Source organism: Anopheles maculipalpis, chromosome 2RL (genome assembly GCF_943734695.1).
Source record: "Anopheles maculipalpis chromosome 2RL, idAnoMacuDA_375_x, whole genome shotgun sequence".
In the NCBI taxonomy this organism is placed as follows: Eukaryota; Metazoa; Arthropoda; class Insecta; order Diptera; family Culicidae; genus Anopheles; species Anopheles maculipalpis.
The window spans coordinates 69,363,986-69,380,702 of record NC_064871.1 but is presented as its reverse complement, the minus strand read 5'-3'; the positions used below and the strand labels follow the sequence as shown (position 1 = coordinate 69,380,702).

Below are 16,717 nucleotides of genomic sequence, written 5' to 3'. Positions count from 1 at the left end.
TGCAGTTTCGTTCTGGTAAGATTTCTCGTCCTGCCTTGCTATCTGGGCACTCATCACTGGTTTTGTTCGTGACTGGCTTGCCGTATTCCGTTCTAGGTCTAGCACTATTTCTAACCCTCATTTCTAACTGCTCCGTACTTGTTGTTGTTATCCTTTGGGGTGTGTATGTGTGTGTGTTCGATTTTCCCCATTCCTTACCAGTTGTTGCATATTCGGTTCTTCTGTTATTATTTATTGTTATTATGCAGTACCGTTTCCCAATGTTTTTGCTGTTTCTTTTACACTTTCACTTCACTTTTACAGGAGTTGCTGTCTTTCACCGGTTCCATCATGATGTTCCTTGCACTTACTCTGGTAGTTCATTTGCTTTTAGCTGTTGATTGCTAGAAAAATATTCTTTTAATTGATTTTAACTTCAACTTGGCTTCGAATCTCTTCGGTGATCTTTTCATGAAGAGAAATACGTAGAAGTGCATCCTTGGCAAGGTGTGTTTTTTTTTTAAATAAATTATACACAAACTTAACTTTTTTAACTTAACTATAGAGAATCTAATCTGAATCACGATTTACCTATGATGTTATTCTACTTTAGATTGATAAAAGTAAGGTAAGGAAAGGAATCATATTTTATAAAGCATTTTTCGTTTACAATTTTGAAAATGAAGTCGCTACCAAATGAATTGGTTGCTCAATTTCATTAAACCATCTGATGATGTTCGATAAAGAGTTTAGTTCTATTTTGCTTGCAACCCGACCTTTCTTGATGGACGCCACTGATGCAATCGTTTTTTTTTGTATTACTTGCGTTTGCTGATCTATCAACGAATGGCTTTGAATAATAATTATAACGTACGACGTGTCTCAGCAAAATACGAAAAACCCAAGAAAATCCCATCATTTTCTTCATCATCTAAAAATATACTTTCTTTTGCCTTTGTTTGTATTTTAATTTGTTTTGTATGGTTTAGCTTTGTTTGTTTGTGTTGTCCCTTAATTGTTTTGCTTTTTTTGTTTTGTTTATTTGTTGTTCTCGTTCACCCAATCATCCCATACCGGGGAAGGGGAATGACTATATTTATTATAACTTTCTTCTTCGTTCCATTTTTCTGCACATCTAGTTATATTAATTAATTCTGTTCCATATCTTCTTTTCTGTGGTGAGAGTTTTGTTTTATTATACTTTTTTTTCTTTTCTTTTTGTTTCTTTTATGCTCCATGGCCCTTTTCTGTTTTGATGTGTCTGTTCGTAGCACTATTATTTCGTTTGAGTATATATAACGACCGCTCGTTTTTTGTTTTTTTTTATTTGCATACATTAAACTTCTATTGCCCTTTTCTATATGATTGAGAGTGTATCCTGTGTTCCTAACAACCGGGGATGTTATGAATAGGAAATAAGTAATAAAATATATTAAATTTAAATTTAAATTAATCATGTTACCCACCGTTTGGAAGAAAAACAAAATCAATCGAAAAAATAAACAAAAATGAAAATGGAATGAAAAAATGGAGACAGAGGTGTGTAGTGAAAATTGGTTTACTCCTGCTCGGTACGTTTAATTTCTTTCGGAAAAAGGGTGCACATCCTTCACGTTCCTTTCGCGATCTCCAGCCAGCTTATATTGTTTTTGGTTACATTCCATTGCTACAGATTGTGAGACAATTGCTCTTGCTACATGTAATTGTTCACGTTTACTTTGCATTTCTTTATTTGTTGGTTATACGTTTTCCTCTGCTTCATTCGGCTTCATAGCTTAACTTGTACGCTTTATTCTTTTCTTTTTGCTATTACTTGCACACTTGAACTTCCGTTTTCGCTTAGCTTGTGGTGAGGTTTACTACTACTTTACTTCTTCTTTAAGTGAGGACGAAGGCCCGATCGTTTTGCATGATGGTTTTGCTTGCAGGTTTGTTTTTGTTGTTGGTCGTTCTAGGTTTTACGTATCGTGTAAACTAACAGCATTTTCCTTTTAATGGTTTTTTTTTTTTTGTTATTCCCCACCCATATGTCCACCAAGAGTGCCAGTAACAGCGATGTGAGACACTTTAACGGTAACATCTGATACCCGCGGGTGTATTTCGGGTGGAGATTTGATCTCCGAAGCTGTCAGCGGCTTCCGGGTGCTTGCATGTATGAGTGTGCTTACACTCACTATCTCTAGAATCGTCTTTATAGTGTTTTGTGCCACTTTTGCACAGAGGGATTGATCACGTTTTGTGTTTCGCTGTTTCACTGTTCTCACTGTGTCTATGACCATGCACTTTTTTTTTGTTGTTATAATAATAATATATTCATTCTCTCATTAATTAAAGCTACTACGTAGGATGCAGAGTTTCTGGGAAACTCTTTTTCTCTTTCTCTCTTTGTATCTCGCTGTTAAACAACGGGATAACAAACAAATAAAAAAAAAGGAAACGGATAATAATATTTTTTCAATATGTATGTAAGGGATGCACGCATCGTTTTTGCCCTGGCTGGTTCTACAATCCGGCGTATATCGAACGGAATCTGTTAAACAGGGAACGGTGTCGGTGAAGTTAGAATTGTACGATGCGTTTGCTTCGTGTTTGTTTTAACTTTTAGTTTGAAACAATCGAAAAAACTATAGATTTACATTCGTTCTGCTTATAGCCAATTATCAGGTTGATCACATTTTGAAGTCGTTCGGAACCGAATACTGTTCCATCTTGTAAATAAAACAATTTTAGAGGATTTTTTTTCGACTCGTATTAGAATACATTACACGTTATTGTACAGGGAAATGCAAACGATAGGATGCGGCGAGCCAGCTTTAGAGAATAGCGCAAGCGAATATGAAATCCTCAACGGTTGACAGAGACACATGTCAAATTAAACCGCCTGTCAAATTTAATTTGACAGGCGCTCAACATTTTTCCATATCAATTGCATGCGCTTCTATAACTAGGTTTGCTGATTCGCTAATGTATATATCAATGGTTGACGTTTTCATAACGCTGGCTCGCCGAACCCTATCATTTGGATTTCCATGTAATGGCCAGAACTTGCTTGTTTGGACCATATATGATAGGAGCTTTCCCAAACGAAAAACAAAATCCTTGTAGAGAACACATCCTTAGCGTTATTGAACTTGCTGTCTTAGACACACTTACACGCTCGCACACAAACACACACACACTGAGCTCCATCGAAAACTTGTACATGAGTGCTTGTGTCAGGTGGTGGCCTTGTGCTTAGAGTTTTCTTCTTTTTTTTTCGTTTGTGACTATAATTATGGGTTTTCCATTACAATTGTTTTTTTTTTTTACAATTTCACGTACATCGAACGTGTTTGCTGGTGCGGCTTTGCCGGACCATCGAGTTGCCATACGTTTTATTGTGATCGCTTAAAAATCGCACTATGCGATAAGGTAGTGTCGTATAAATTCGAGAAAAAACGATTCTAATTTTTGCTGCTGTATTCTGGTGGAGGCGCATTAGATTTGACTGTGGTTTTAACGTTCGTTCGTTCGTTTATTTCTCTTCTCGCTGCAGCTTATTGTGGGAATTGTATCGGGAAACAAACTATTGCAATTATTAGAAGGTTGTTCCTATACGTGTGAATTTCGGCTTTTTTTTTTCTTTCTCTCTCTCTCTCTCTCTCTCTCTCTCTCTCTCTCTCTCTCTCTTCGTTCAGTGCTAAAGTGTTTTAAAGGCGCGTGTAAAAACTGTCGAACGTAGTTTGCGGGTTTGTAATTAGCGGGCCGGTCGTGTCTGCTCGATTGATCATCTATTTTCTTCCTTATAGTTTTCGGGTTTTGCTTTTTGTCTGTTTTGCGCATTAAATGCCTTAAATCGATACCTATGGTATTTACTTATACTTAACATTACGTTTTCCTCCTCCTTCTTTTTTTTTATGTTTTGTTTTGTGTATTTTATTTTCTCTTTTTTGTTGTTATTATTTCACTTCATTCTACTCTTCTCTTCTTACTTTTCGTTAAATGTACTGTTCATTGGTTTTCGGTATCGATTTGCGTACGTTGGTTCATTTTGCACGGTCACAGCTTGCAGCATTTCAAACATTTGTTGTAGCGTTAAGTTAGGTAGTCACTGTAAGTAGATTCGTTAAGTTAGAAAACTCTCACTAGTTAGGGAGTTCCCAAGCGGGGAACTCACATAGCCTATATAAGTGTGCACGTGGTGGGGAACGGCCTCTTGATTCCTGTTCTGACGTGGTGTCTCACGTGTGGAGATGCTGCGTAATAAAACGTAAAAACCTTCAAAACGCGTGTGTACGAATATAATATGGTAAAGACCGAAAGAGAGTGATATAACATGGCGATCCTGCCAGGAGCCCTGCTAAAGTTTACCGTACGACATCTGTGAATCGTAAAGTACGTACAGTGAAGTGCAGATAACAAAAAACCTGAACGCATACCATTACACCGACCGAAAAGAGCTACGCAAAAGCATCGAACCCAACACCACCCGCAGACCAGTGAACAACACAAAGAGACAACCATAATTATGCTGATCGTTAAAATCGTCAAACACCAAAATCGTTAACCATCATTACGCTGATCAGCCAAATCAAACCAAATCAGCATAACGAAGACCAAACCAGAACGAACACGTGACGTCAGAGCGTCGAACTCCGCCATCGCGCTGACCACGTCGAGCAGCAACACCAGCATCCGAGAAGATCATCACGCCGAGCGACAGAACGCGTACCATAGAACACCGTGCCGCGCCACCGCGTTAAACCAGATATCAGCTACACCAGCCCATCGAGTGCCGCCATCGCGCTGCTCAAACCACGCCGATCCAGGTGCAGACGCATAACCTCTACGGAACAAAGGCCACAGCATAGGATATCAGCTACACCAGCCCTTCGAGTGCCGCCATCGCGCTGATCAAACCACGCCGATCCAGGTGCAGACGCATAACCTCTACGGAACAAAGGTACGTGAAACCACCATACAAGTGCCACACAAAACCAAAAGTTTGTAAAATTTAAGCTAGATAGGATTTTTTTAATTGTGTTATTTATTTCGTTTTTAAATTATTTAAATTATTTCCTTATTTATTGCTATTTATTTATTTATAAATCGTGCCACGTGAAACCAAATCGTTTTGTGAAAGTGATTTCTTTTTTTCTACACGTATAACTCTACACTAATTGTGTTTGATAGTCGGATGAAACCTCGTGGTCTTTTCGAAAGCAAATAATATAATCACTCGACCGTGATGGGTCTTCTTTAATTCTATGATTTTTCACATATTCCCAATATTCGTTGAAAAAAAATAATAATAATATACACATATAAAAAAAAAAAAAAAAAATTTGAGTACAGTGATCTTTAGCAATTATATTCATTTCAAATGGTATTTCAATAGCTATTACATTTTCTTGTTCCTCCATACATATTATCGGCTCATACTGTTACACGCTCTACTAGTTAACCTACTTTTACTAAATGAAAAAAGCGACTAAAACTGCTAGTACACCTGCAAATAGATCCACTAGAAACAAAACTATTAGTACCCCTGTAAATAATACCAGCACGAACCAAGCTGCTAGTATCCCTGCAATTAAAACAACTACAAACGCAACCAACAGAAAACCACATACAATGACAACTAAGTTGGATATAAATCTAGCACTAAAACTGGTAAAGCCTTTCGATGGTTCAAATACCCTATTAAATGCATACATTGAAAGTGTTGAACTTCTGTTAGACTATGCTGAAGGAGTACCAGAAGTGGATATCATTAAGTTTATGAAAACCACATTGATTGGAATTGCTCATGGAGTCATAGACACAGCATGTACTATAAAAGAAGCTTTCTCACTTCTTCGTACACGATTTAGCGTGCACTTAACGCCGCTAGCTGTAGAAAAAGAGTTGACCGCATTAAATCAAGGCTCAAAAACCATTTCTGAATTTGGCAAAGAGTTAGAAATAATGGCTGCCAAATTAGCTGCAGCCCATGTGTCTGTAGGAACTTTTGCTACTGAATTTGCCGCACACAGCATTGTGAACCCGATTGTAGTGCGTGCGTTTATACAAGGGTTAAACGAATCCAGTACAAGATTTTTCTTACAAGCTCGCAATCCGCTTACGCTAAGCAAAGCAATATCAGATGCTTTGGAATGTGAACCAATTACAGAGAAATCAACAGCCTTTTGGTATCAAACCCCTCATCAACCAAGACGTTATACGAAACGCTTCCAAAATTCGCGCTACCCAAGGCAATCATACAACCCATCATATAGAGGTAGAACATTTCAACGATATTCTGCTCATCAAGGTTATGAAAACCAACCACGAAATTTTGCAAATAATAATCAACGTGGATATGGGAGCAGGAATCATCATCAAATTCAACAGCGAACGCCAACCCCAACATCCACTGGGCGAAACAATCACAGCAACAGAGTGCATTTGGGAAATGCTGACCTTTATGAGAACTGTAACGATATGGTTCAAAACTCAACTGAAGAGCAAAATGAAATAGCTAATTTATTTCGTTAAATTACAATTCGATACGGGCGTTAAAGCAAAATTTAATATTTTCGGAGTTTACCGCGATCTTGTCATTGATACAGGAGCTACTTGTTGTGTATTAAACGCAAACTATGTCCCCAAGCAAACCATCATAGATAAAACCATTGTATTAAATATTTACGGAATCAACGGCCCTACCAAATCTTTAGGTTGTATTAAAACGAACATTTTTGCTGATTCTCACAACTTTCCTATCATGTTCCATGTCATAAATACACTTCCATCCCACATAGTAGGACTATTAGGAGTCAACTTTTTGAAAAAACATAAAGCGAATCTAAATTTTGAAAATATGAGTTTGACCTGTAATGTCAACCATAGGCCAACATGTTTAGTAATCCCAGCTAGGACGGAATTTGTTACTTACATTGATACTTCACAAACTGATTCTTGTGTAGTACTTAATGAAACAATCCAACCGAATGTATTCATAGCGAATACAATTGCCAATCCTCAAAATGGTAAATTACCAATACGCATTGCAAACTTCCAAAATAAATCTGTAACTATAGCCCAACTGCAACCAACGATTAAACCTGCCTCAGATTTTAACATCTTAGAAATAAAAACTCCTCAACACGATACCGGTCATGCAAACCAATTGTTAAAAGAACTGGATTTATCACATTTACACGAAGACGATAAAAGTGCAATTGCTAAGATTTGTCTCAAATATAATGACATCTTCTGTTTGCAGAATGATAAATTGAGCACCACTACAGTTTACGAAGCTTCTTTGAAAATAAGAAATAATACAATGCCTATATATGCAAAACCCTACAGGCTACCATATGCACAAAAAGAAGAGGTTGATGCTCAAATTCGTAAAATGTTAAAAAACAAAACCATTGAAGCAACACAGTCGGAATGGAACAGTCCAATATTATTGGTTCCCAAAAAGACTAGTACTGATCAAAAGAAATGGAGACTTGTAATTGATTATCGCAAAGTAAACACAGTATTGCAGGATGATAAGTTCCCTCTACCGAATATTGATGAAGTCATAGATACCTTGTCTGGATCGAAATATTTTTCGCATCTAGATTTGTCACAAGGGTACTATCAGTGCAAGTTAAGGAAACAAGATCGACCAATTACCGCCTTTACGACCCCAACTGGTCAATACCAGATGACAAGGTTACCAATGGGATTAAAAATAAGTCCATCTACATTCTCAAGAATGATGACAGTGGCTATGTCAGGTTTAAACGCAGAGCAATGCCTCATCTACTTAGATGACATCGTCGTATTTGGTAAAAACATGCAGGAACATAACAAAAATTTATTAGATGTATTTGAGAGATTGCGACAAGTGAACCTCAAATTAAACCCAGAAAAATGTCATTTTTTAAAAAAAGAGTTAATATACTTGGGACATTATATTTCGGCAGAAGGGATAAAACCAGATCCACAAAAATTAAGATGCATCAACGAATGGCAACCCCCAACATCTTCCGATGAAGTGAAACGTTTTGTAGCTTTTGCTAATTATTATAGAAAGCATATAAAAGACTTTGCCGCAATATGCATGCCTTTAAACCGCCTTACACGAAAAGGAATTCCTTTTGAATGGACAACCACTTGCCAGGCCGCATTTGATAAACTCAAAGAACACTTTGTTAACCCTCCAGTTTTAGATTTTCCCGATTTCAGTAAAAATAATACTTTTGTTTTACACACAGATGCCTCTAATAGTGCTATAGGTGCAGTTTTGAGTAACCAAAATGGAAAGCCAATTTCTTTTGCTAGTAGAGCCCTTAACAAAGCCGAACTAAATTATGCAACTATTGAAAAAGAGTTGCTAGCCATAGTGTGGTCCGTTAAGCATTACCGCCCATACCTTTATGGAAGGCATTTCAATATTTTTACAGATCATAGACCGTTAGTCTATCTCTTCACAATGAACAATCCTTCAAGCCGTTTAACCAAATTTCGACTTGCACTAGAAGAGTACAACTTTACTGTTTGTTATAAAAAAGGAACTGAAAACCTAATAGCAGACACTTTATCTAGATTACCACTATCTGATCTGAAAGCAATTAATGCACAGGAAGAAGTGTTAATTTCCACAAGATCCAAAACTGATAGCAACGATACTTGCCAAAACGATAATGATTCAGCAGTATCTAAAGTAAACTATATTGAGCTGCAGTTTTGCCCTAACGTAAAAGATCTTGTTATTCTAAAAGAAAAAATTATTTTGCCAAAATTCAATACTATTGTTTACTTACGAGGAATAATAGTTAGAATAAAAGCTATTATTAAATCATTGAAGAATAAAACGTATTTGGTGATAAAGAAACGAGATGAAGCTACGAACAAATTTATGGAACAACTAAAAACCCTCAATGAGAAGGGAATGCCAGAGATAATTGTACTCAACGAAAATGTGAAAGTATTGGGAAATCATGAAAAAACAAAGAAACTGATTATAATGAATGATTATCACACTTTACCGACTGCAGGACACGCAGGTTTTCATCGGACTGTTAATACAATTAAACAAAGATATACATGGCCAGGAATTAATAAGGATGTAAAAGATATGATAGCCAAATGCAAACAATGCCAATTAAACAAACCAAATAAGCCACAAAAAATACCTCTTAAAATAACAGATACTGCAAAAACAAGCATGGAAAAGATATTTATTGATCTCGTAGGTCCATTAGTAAATTCACATGGTTTTGAATATATTTTAACAACACAATGCGACTTAACCAAGTTTGTAACAGCCACGCCAATAAAAAATAAAAGAACTGAAACAGTCGCAAAAGCTTTAGTAGAGAAAGTTATCCTTAAATACGGAGTGCCAGAAAGTATTTGTACAGACAGAGGCACAGAATTCCTTTCAACGCTATTTACCGAGATATGTAAACTATTGAAAATAGAAAAACTCCAATCCACAGCCTATCATCACGAAACAGTAGGAGCCCTTGAAAACACGCATAAACAACTAGGAAATTTTCTAAGAATATACAGTGATAAGAAAGCGTTAGATTGGCACGAATGGGTAAACTTCTACGAGTTTGCCTATAATAACACCGTACACACTGCTACAGGTTATACTCCATTTTATCTTATGTATGGAAGGCAAGCGAACATACCATCTAACGTAATAAACGAAAAAGTCAATAGAACACAATACGATCTAGACAATTACGCAACCGTGTTAGGGCTAAAATTGAAAATAGCGCATGAGGAAGTAAGAAAGCGTCTAATACAAAATAAGGTTAAAAGCAAAGAATATTATGACGAAAGAACAAAACAGAAAATATTTCAACCAGGCACTCAGGTAGTAATCCGAGGGGAAAATATAAAGAAATTGGAAACACCATACAGCGGTCCTTATTCAGTATTAGAAGATAAAGGTGAAAACGTAATCATAGAGGATAACGGAAAACCCGATGTAGTTCATAAGAATAGGATCAAGGAATGGCATGTATAAAAAAAAAAAAAAAAAAAAAAAAAAAAAAAAAAAAAAAGATTAGGCGTGTTGTAGCGTTAAGTTAGGTAGTCACTGTAAGTAGATTCGTTAAGTTAGAAAACTCTCACTAGTTAGGGAGTTCCCAAGCGGGGAACTCACATAGCCTATATAAGTGTGCACGTGGTGGGGAACGGCCTCTTGATTCCTGTTCTGACGTGGTGTCTCACGTGTGGAGATGCTGCGTAATAAAACGTAAAAACCTTCAAAACGCGTGTGTACGAATATAATATGGTAAAGACCGAAAGAGAGTGATATAACACATTTGTGTGAATCGTGTTTGTCAACCTTACACATTACAGCTTCCATTACGTGTTTGACTCTCTTTACTGCTCCGCCTCACCGCATCCTAACGATACTTTTGTTTTGCTCTTTCTTTCTTTTGTTTTTTTTTTTTTTGTTTTGCTTATTTATTCGCTATGATAGACTTGAAAAGAAACAACAGAATTTAAAATTTCACAATATTTCATAATAGATACTTCGGTAGTTTGGTAGTCACATTTGCTTAATTGTTAGCTTCGCTTCGATTCGTGTTTGTTTGGGTACTGTCTTTCCTGTTCCAGAGAGAGTGCTGTCCGCTTCATATTGCATTTGTTTGGTTGTAGTTTTTCATTTAGATTCGCGCTTTTTTCCCACCACATAAATACATTATTCTGGGCATGGATCTTGTATAATTAAACATATAAGACGTCGAAAGCAATTTAAGATAAAGAACAATCCTAAATATAGCAAAGTAAAGCATAACTCAATCTTGTCGATACTTTGCTGTTGGCTGTCGATAGAAGCATAGTGATGCAAACGCACAATAACACTTATTTTAACGATAATTTGTACTTCTTTTTTCCTACATGTGAGTGCCCATTCATGAGAAAAAAATGCGTATATTTTTCGTCATCTTTTAACAATACAATTGCTATGAAATAGCCTGTCGAAAAGTGTTCTCTTTGAAGAAAAGAAAACCAAAATTTGTAATTAAAAAAATAAATTAAACTAAGAACATATTGAGCCTTATTTTAACAGGTTTACTTCTTACACCAGTTGTTATGAGTGGCATGCTTTCATGTTAAAATTAAATACGTACAGTTCGCTGGTTTTTTATAATTATTTGACTGCCCTTCTTTCATCGTTATACCTTTTTTATTCCCACAAGTGCACCCTGTTTTGTGCTTGATGATGTTTGTATTGATTTTCGTGTTTCTCTTTTAACATTTAACAGTAATATATATTGACTTCGTTATAATTAGCGTTTTCCACATCCGGTTTTTTTTCTCACTTTAATATTTGTTTCTTGTTTTCTTTTATTTTGTTTCTACTTTAACCAACCACACTTTGCTTACACGCTTTGCTTTTCTTTCCATCTGATGGTCAAACTCAGATGCTGCTGATTGTATCGTACACTATCCATTGCACTACCGTTAAGTGATTTACACGAATGAGTCTTCATAATGTTCCAAAACAGCGAGGTGGAAAAATTAGCATGCCCGACCCAACAAATCAAAACTTTTTTGAAAAGAAAAATTACTTTACTGATACTCTACCAATATATTTGCTTTTTTATAAATAGAAAAACAACCCCTAAACGTTACGCGTAGTTAATTAATATAGATCCAACCGTAAGATGGGATAGTGTCAAAAATTCTTCTCAATTGTTTTCCCACGCGAAGGAACAATACACGAAGCCTATACACAAAAGCACTGCATGCGGCGCGAAAATGGAACGAAAATTACCTTCGCTACAACACTGCTATACGCTGTGGTATCTTTTTTACTTTCCCCTGGCGCAGGCACGAATGCTGCAATAACGGACAAACGAACAAATACAACGTAAACTAGCAGTACACAACAATTTATTTTAACCTTTCTTTTTTGAATAGTTTTCTTTCCACATCCGCGCTGTTAACGTACTCCATATAATATATTCAGATTTGATCTGACCACTTCTGATTAGTCTCGTTAATCGTGCGGGGATAGTATCCGCAGTGTGTGGGGTTTTCTGCCCATTTTCCTATTTCATGTTGTTTGCGATTTGGGATTTTACTTTATGCTCTTCTCTCTATCGCTCTCTTTGCATCAAGCAGCCCCAGTTTGTCCTGTGTAGCTACAGGACTGTATGGTTTTAAAATGGTTTACCCTTCTTCGTACACTAATTATCGATCATCAAACGTTTAGCGTTTTTCATCTGTTTTTACACACTGAGAAAATCAGCCTCAACAATCGCTGCTGTAGACTGTATTGATGAGGTCTTGTTGGCTTGGCCTGGGACCGGGAAATCTAGCCTAATCATCAACACACAGGGAATTGTTAAAAAGGGTACATGTGGCAATGACGACGATCACGGCTCCCTGGTGGTGTGGCCAACACTCGAACGCATTTGTCACGTGCATTCGTCGCACGTGTAGAAAGACCGGTGTTAGATGAGTCCTTTCTGCTTACTATAGCTTATCTGCCACGTTGTTCTTGCATTTTATAGCATGAGAAATAAGTAAATTAGAAAACAAACAAAAAAAACTAAACAAATTAACAGACGCAAACAAAAATAAACAAATCTTACAAAACAAAAGCCTAAGAACAATGAAAACGAAACATAATGTGGGAGAGCATGGAGCAATGTATGTAGCTAGCATTATCTTCCACATTACCAAACTGTATCTCCGTCCCATTTTTTTTTTTTTTTTTGCTTCATTTGCGACCATTTCCCGAACTACACCATATCTGTGTTACACCTCTTGCTTGCTTTATAATATGCGCTTTCTTGTTGTTGCTGCCGTTTAAAGTTTCCACGCAAACTACCTTCCAACCGCCACCATATTTTTTTTTCAAATTTAGCTTCAAACTACAAACCAACCAATTCGTTTGTCCTAGATTTTAACTGATTTTTTTGTTTTGTTTTGTTTTGCTCCACCACTCTAAATATTCCCAACTGTATGTTTTCTTTTTTTTTTGTTTTGTTTTGTATCCGTTTTTTATTATTTATCTGCTCATCATCAGAGAGAGAGAGAGAGAGAGAGTGTGTGTGTGTGTATTATGCTTTCTTTTTTTGTGTTCGATTTTTAATCCATTTTCCATGATCTGCTCTCATCACTAGTTGATCTACGATTTATCATTATTATAATCTTTATTATTATTTGTTTTTGTGTGTGTTTTTTTATATTACTCTCTTTCTGTCTGTTTCTCTTTTACCTTTCTCTTTCACTATCTTATGTGTTTGCTGTTGTATTTGAATGTGGTTTTGTATTCGGTTTCTCTCTTTGTCTCGCAGTTGGGGATTTGCTTTCTACCATGTTCCTTCCCTTGCTTGTTCACTTGTTGTTTTGTTTTATTTTGTTTGTTTGTTTTTTTTTTCGTAACGCAAAATTTTACATATTATTTGATGTTTGCTTTTGTAAAGTATTATCGGCAGTGATTGAAGAAGTAGTTGACTCGGACGTTTTCTTCATTTTGTCACAGTAATCGTTGAGGATGTCGCGGAACCGTGGCCAGCACTTTTCCGGCACCGTAATCGCGGTGCGGAAGTTGCTTTTAACCTCCGACACGCGCATATATATTCCCCGGCTATTCTGTCCGATGTCGAAGTAGAAATTTTTGTTATCGACCCGCATATGGCGACCCTCGGGCAGCTCGCCCTTGTAGCCACCGTCGTTCGTACCGAACTCCTCGAGCAGGTCGGTTAGTGCATCGCGGAACTCGATCATGCCCTGCGCCGGGATGGCGATCTGCGAGCGTGGACCGCCGCGCGTAATCGTTTGCGACACGCGCAGAAACCGGCCCCGCACGTTCTCCTTCAGGTCCAGGTAGTACCGCCGGTTGTCCTTGATCATCATCTCCGACTTTAGCTTACCGTCCTCGGGCACGTTGTCCGGGTTCGGCGGGCCCAGCGATGCGTAGTAATCGCTGAAGGTCGACAGATGGTCCCGGAACTCGGCCGCGGTCGACAGGGCGAGAAAGATCTGACTGCGCCGCCCGTCCGCACCGATTTCTGCCACCTTGATGAACCGACCGCGCCGATTCTGCTTCACGTCCAGGTAGAAGCGCTTCGACTGGATCTGCAGCATCTTCGTGGCAAGCTCCTGCTCCGTTTGTTGGCTTTGCTGGCCAGAGTCGAAGTCGCCGCTGCCACCACCGCCCAGCACACCGCCACCGTCCATCTTCTGTGAATAGTCCTTTTGGGCGCCTCCGTCGTGTCCACTACCAGTGTCGGACATTTCCGAGGTGCCACCGAACCAACCGAGAGTCAGATTAAAGTTTATTTTCTATGCCGCTTTGGAACCGGGAAAACAAGAAAAGTGACAGGGATAAGGCCCCTGTGTACTAGCAGTAGTCCTCTGAAGGTACTACTACTACTAACGGTCTACCACGACCACCTTCCCGCTTCGGACGTACCGCCAGCCGCTCGCACGCAAACGAACCACTGGATCGAATTTGTTCGTATGTGTGTGGATACGCGCCTGCAGTGCAGCGTCGATCGTTGTTGTATGAGCTTTGCTGGCCCCTGACCTGCCTTGTGCGTAAGTGTAAGTATTGTGTTGTCTTCTTATGGGACGTCTAGCGATTCCTCCCGATCCTATGCCTCCGCCGGCCTCCTCCGACATATACCGTCCACCCGGCCCGGCTTACAGCATCCAACGGTCTGCAGCGCGCACCAGCACCCGCACGTGTATCTTCCACTCCTGCAGCACCGAATCGGTATTCAACGTTGTTACATCTGCCGTACACTTCCTCAATGCGCAACGCTACACATTCCTCCTCCGATGCTATTGGTCATCTGCTGGACGCTGTACGCCACGCATTGGTGAAGATGTGGTTTTGCAGCATTCAAAGTAATTATCCACGGGCGTGTTACTCTCTTTCTCTCTCGCTCTACTAAAGCCTAAAATGTATGTTAATAGTGTGATAACGATGTTCAAATGAATCAGAATATCTCCAGGATGGTAACATACGTTCCGGGTTCCAGTTGTTATCGATGACGTCCGGTTGAAGTCATTACAGCATTGGGATGAATTTCCATTAAAAAAGAAACGAAGTTGGCATGTATGTTACCAAGTGACCAGATGTTAACCAATCCAAGCAATACGTTGTTGTAGCAGCATACGTTCAGCAAGAACCATGAAAAAGGGAGAAAAAAGTATAGAAATTCCAATAAATAAGGAATATTTTCGAAAGGTTGTTCCTTGCCCCATCCCAAACATTAGGTCCTAAAAATGTGCACGGCTCCCTGGGATTAACTGAATCACATCCATACGCGCCACTGTGGAGAGTCAAATAGAAGCCAAACACAGATGTACATGAGCGTGTACGTGTACACACTTCAGCTGTGTTATGTTGAAAAAGCGGCACATATTCAAACAAGCGCGCACACTTTTCACACCTGACGGCTAGGTCCACTCTGATACACATAACCACTGTCGTGTGCCCTTGATTCACATTCACGATGGGCAACATTAATTGCGAATTGGATTTCGGATACATAAAGCGACTGGGTTCAAGTTTCTAACTAGATTTCAAGATTCGTTTGCTCATATTCGTTGGTCCCAACGACGTTGCCGTTTCCCTCGGTTCAATACTGATGATTATGATGATGTGTCTTTTTTTTGCCCTGTCCACACCGGTGACACTTCACGCCTATAATGCACGCTTTTTTCGCACTGGCACTGGTTTTGTACGTGTAGAAGAAGCACAGGAGAATAATTTCAACATTCGGATTGTTTGCAGCATTGGACCAAAACGTCGCAGACGCAGCAGCATCCTTATGCGAAGGCAAACATTCCACTGCAGTGTGCGTGACTCTTGGACGTTCTCGACGCAGCAGGTATCGCATCCAGAATGTCCGATTCAATGTAGTGGGATTCAACGGACTGTTTGAATGTTGGTAGGATTTCTCTATTTCAACGCACTAAACACATCTCGATTCAGGCATTATGAAACGAGCTCAAAATTGCAATTTTTTGGAGCACTTTTTAACACATACCTGAAACACCCAACTCTCAACCGAGACACGGATTACTTCATCTCTTCAATATTTTTTCACCAGAACTATCCAAAAAACGGTCGATATTGCCACCAAAACGGTATCAAAACTAATTACCGCGCCGAGTGTTGGTACTGTCAAAAGTGCTAGTTTTGCTGCCAAGATGACGGCTGACGACAACCCAAAACGTTGATTCGCTTTTTTTCCTCACACTACATGACTGTATATAGTCGACAGCGCGATCATCTGCGTTACACAGACCTGACACGCATACAACTGAATGAATACACACACACACGCGATACCTTCTTCCCTCTCACATTCTCTCCCTCTCTCTCGCTCTCTTACGGATATTCTCGTTTACGCACTTTTTCCTTCACTCAAAGCATTTCAAATGCTCAGGCATTGCATTACAGCAGCGCTTGCATGGCGACAGTCACCTTCGTGTACCAACACGCGCACGCACGCACACACACACTTTCACAAGCACGAAGGGAAACGCACATTTCGATACAGCTGCCACCGCCGTCAATTATTCTCTCGCCACTCTCACGGTTTTTCTCTCTCTCGTTCTCCCGTCCGAAAACACAACCCCACAGCAGACAGCACTGTTACGATTTTTTTTCTTCTCCTTGTGCCATCTTTTATGCTAAACTTTTCCACATTTTCACACACAAAAAAAGCCACCCTTCCTGAGAAACATAATCCTTTTCCGACCCAACTTATTGCCGCTTTCGCCG

At 38.9% G+C, this 16,717-nt stretch overlaps 3 protein-coding genes across 4 annotated transcripts in view; 1 reads left to right on the top strand and 2 right to left on the bottom strand.

Moving 5' to 3' along the window:
- Positions 1–16,717, top strand: part of LOC126556186 (mitochondrial genome maintenance exonuclease 1-like) — a 306,337-nt gene that overhangs the window by 250,786 nt on the left and 38,834 nt on the right. The gene's annotated exons all lie outside the window — the stretch shown is intronic.
- The window catches only part of LOC126567431 (protein LTV1 homolog), a 255,962-nt gene that overhangs the window by 214,025 nt on the left and 25,220 nt on the right, over positions 1–16,717 (bottom strand). The gene's annotated exons all lie outside the window — the stretch shown is intronic.
- On the bottom strand, positions 13,367–14,352 carry LOC126556260 (transcriptional activator protein Pur-alpha). Its single transcript, XM_050211492.1, has one exon. It carries the CDS (start codon positions 14,212–14,214, stop codon positions 13,369–13,371), a length of 846 nt encoding a protein of 281 aa, XP_050067449.1. The 5' UTR covers positions 14,215–14,352; the 3' UTR covers positions 13,367–13,368.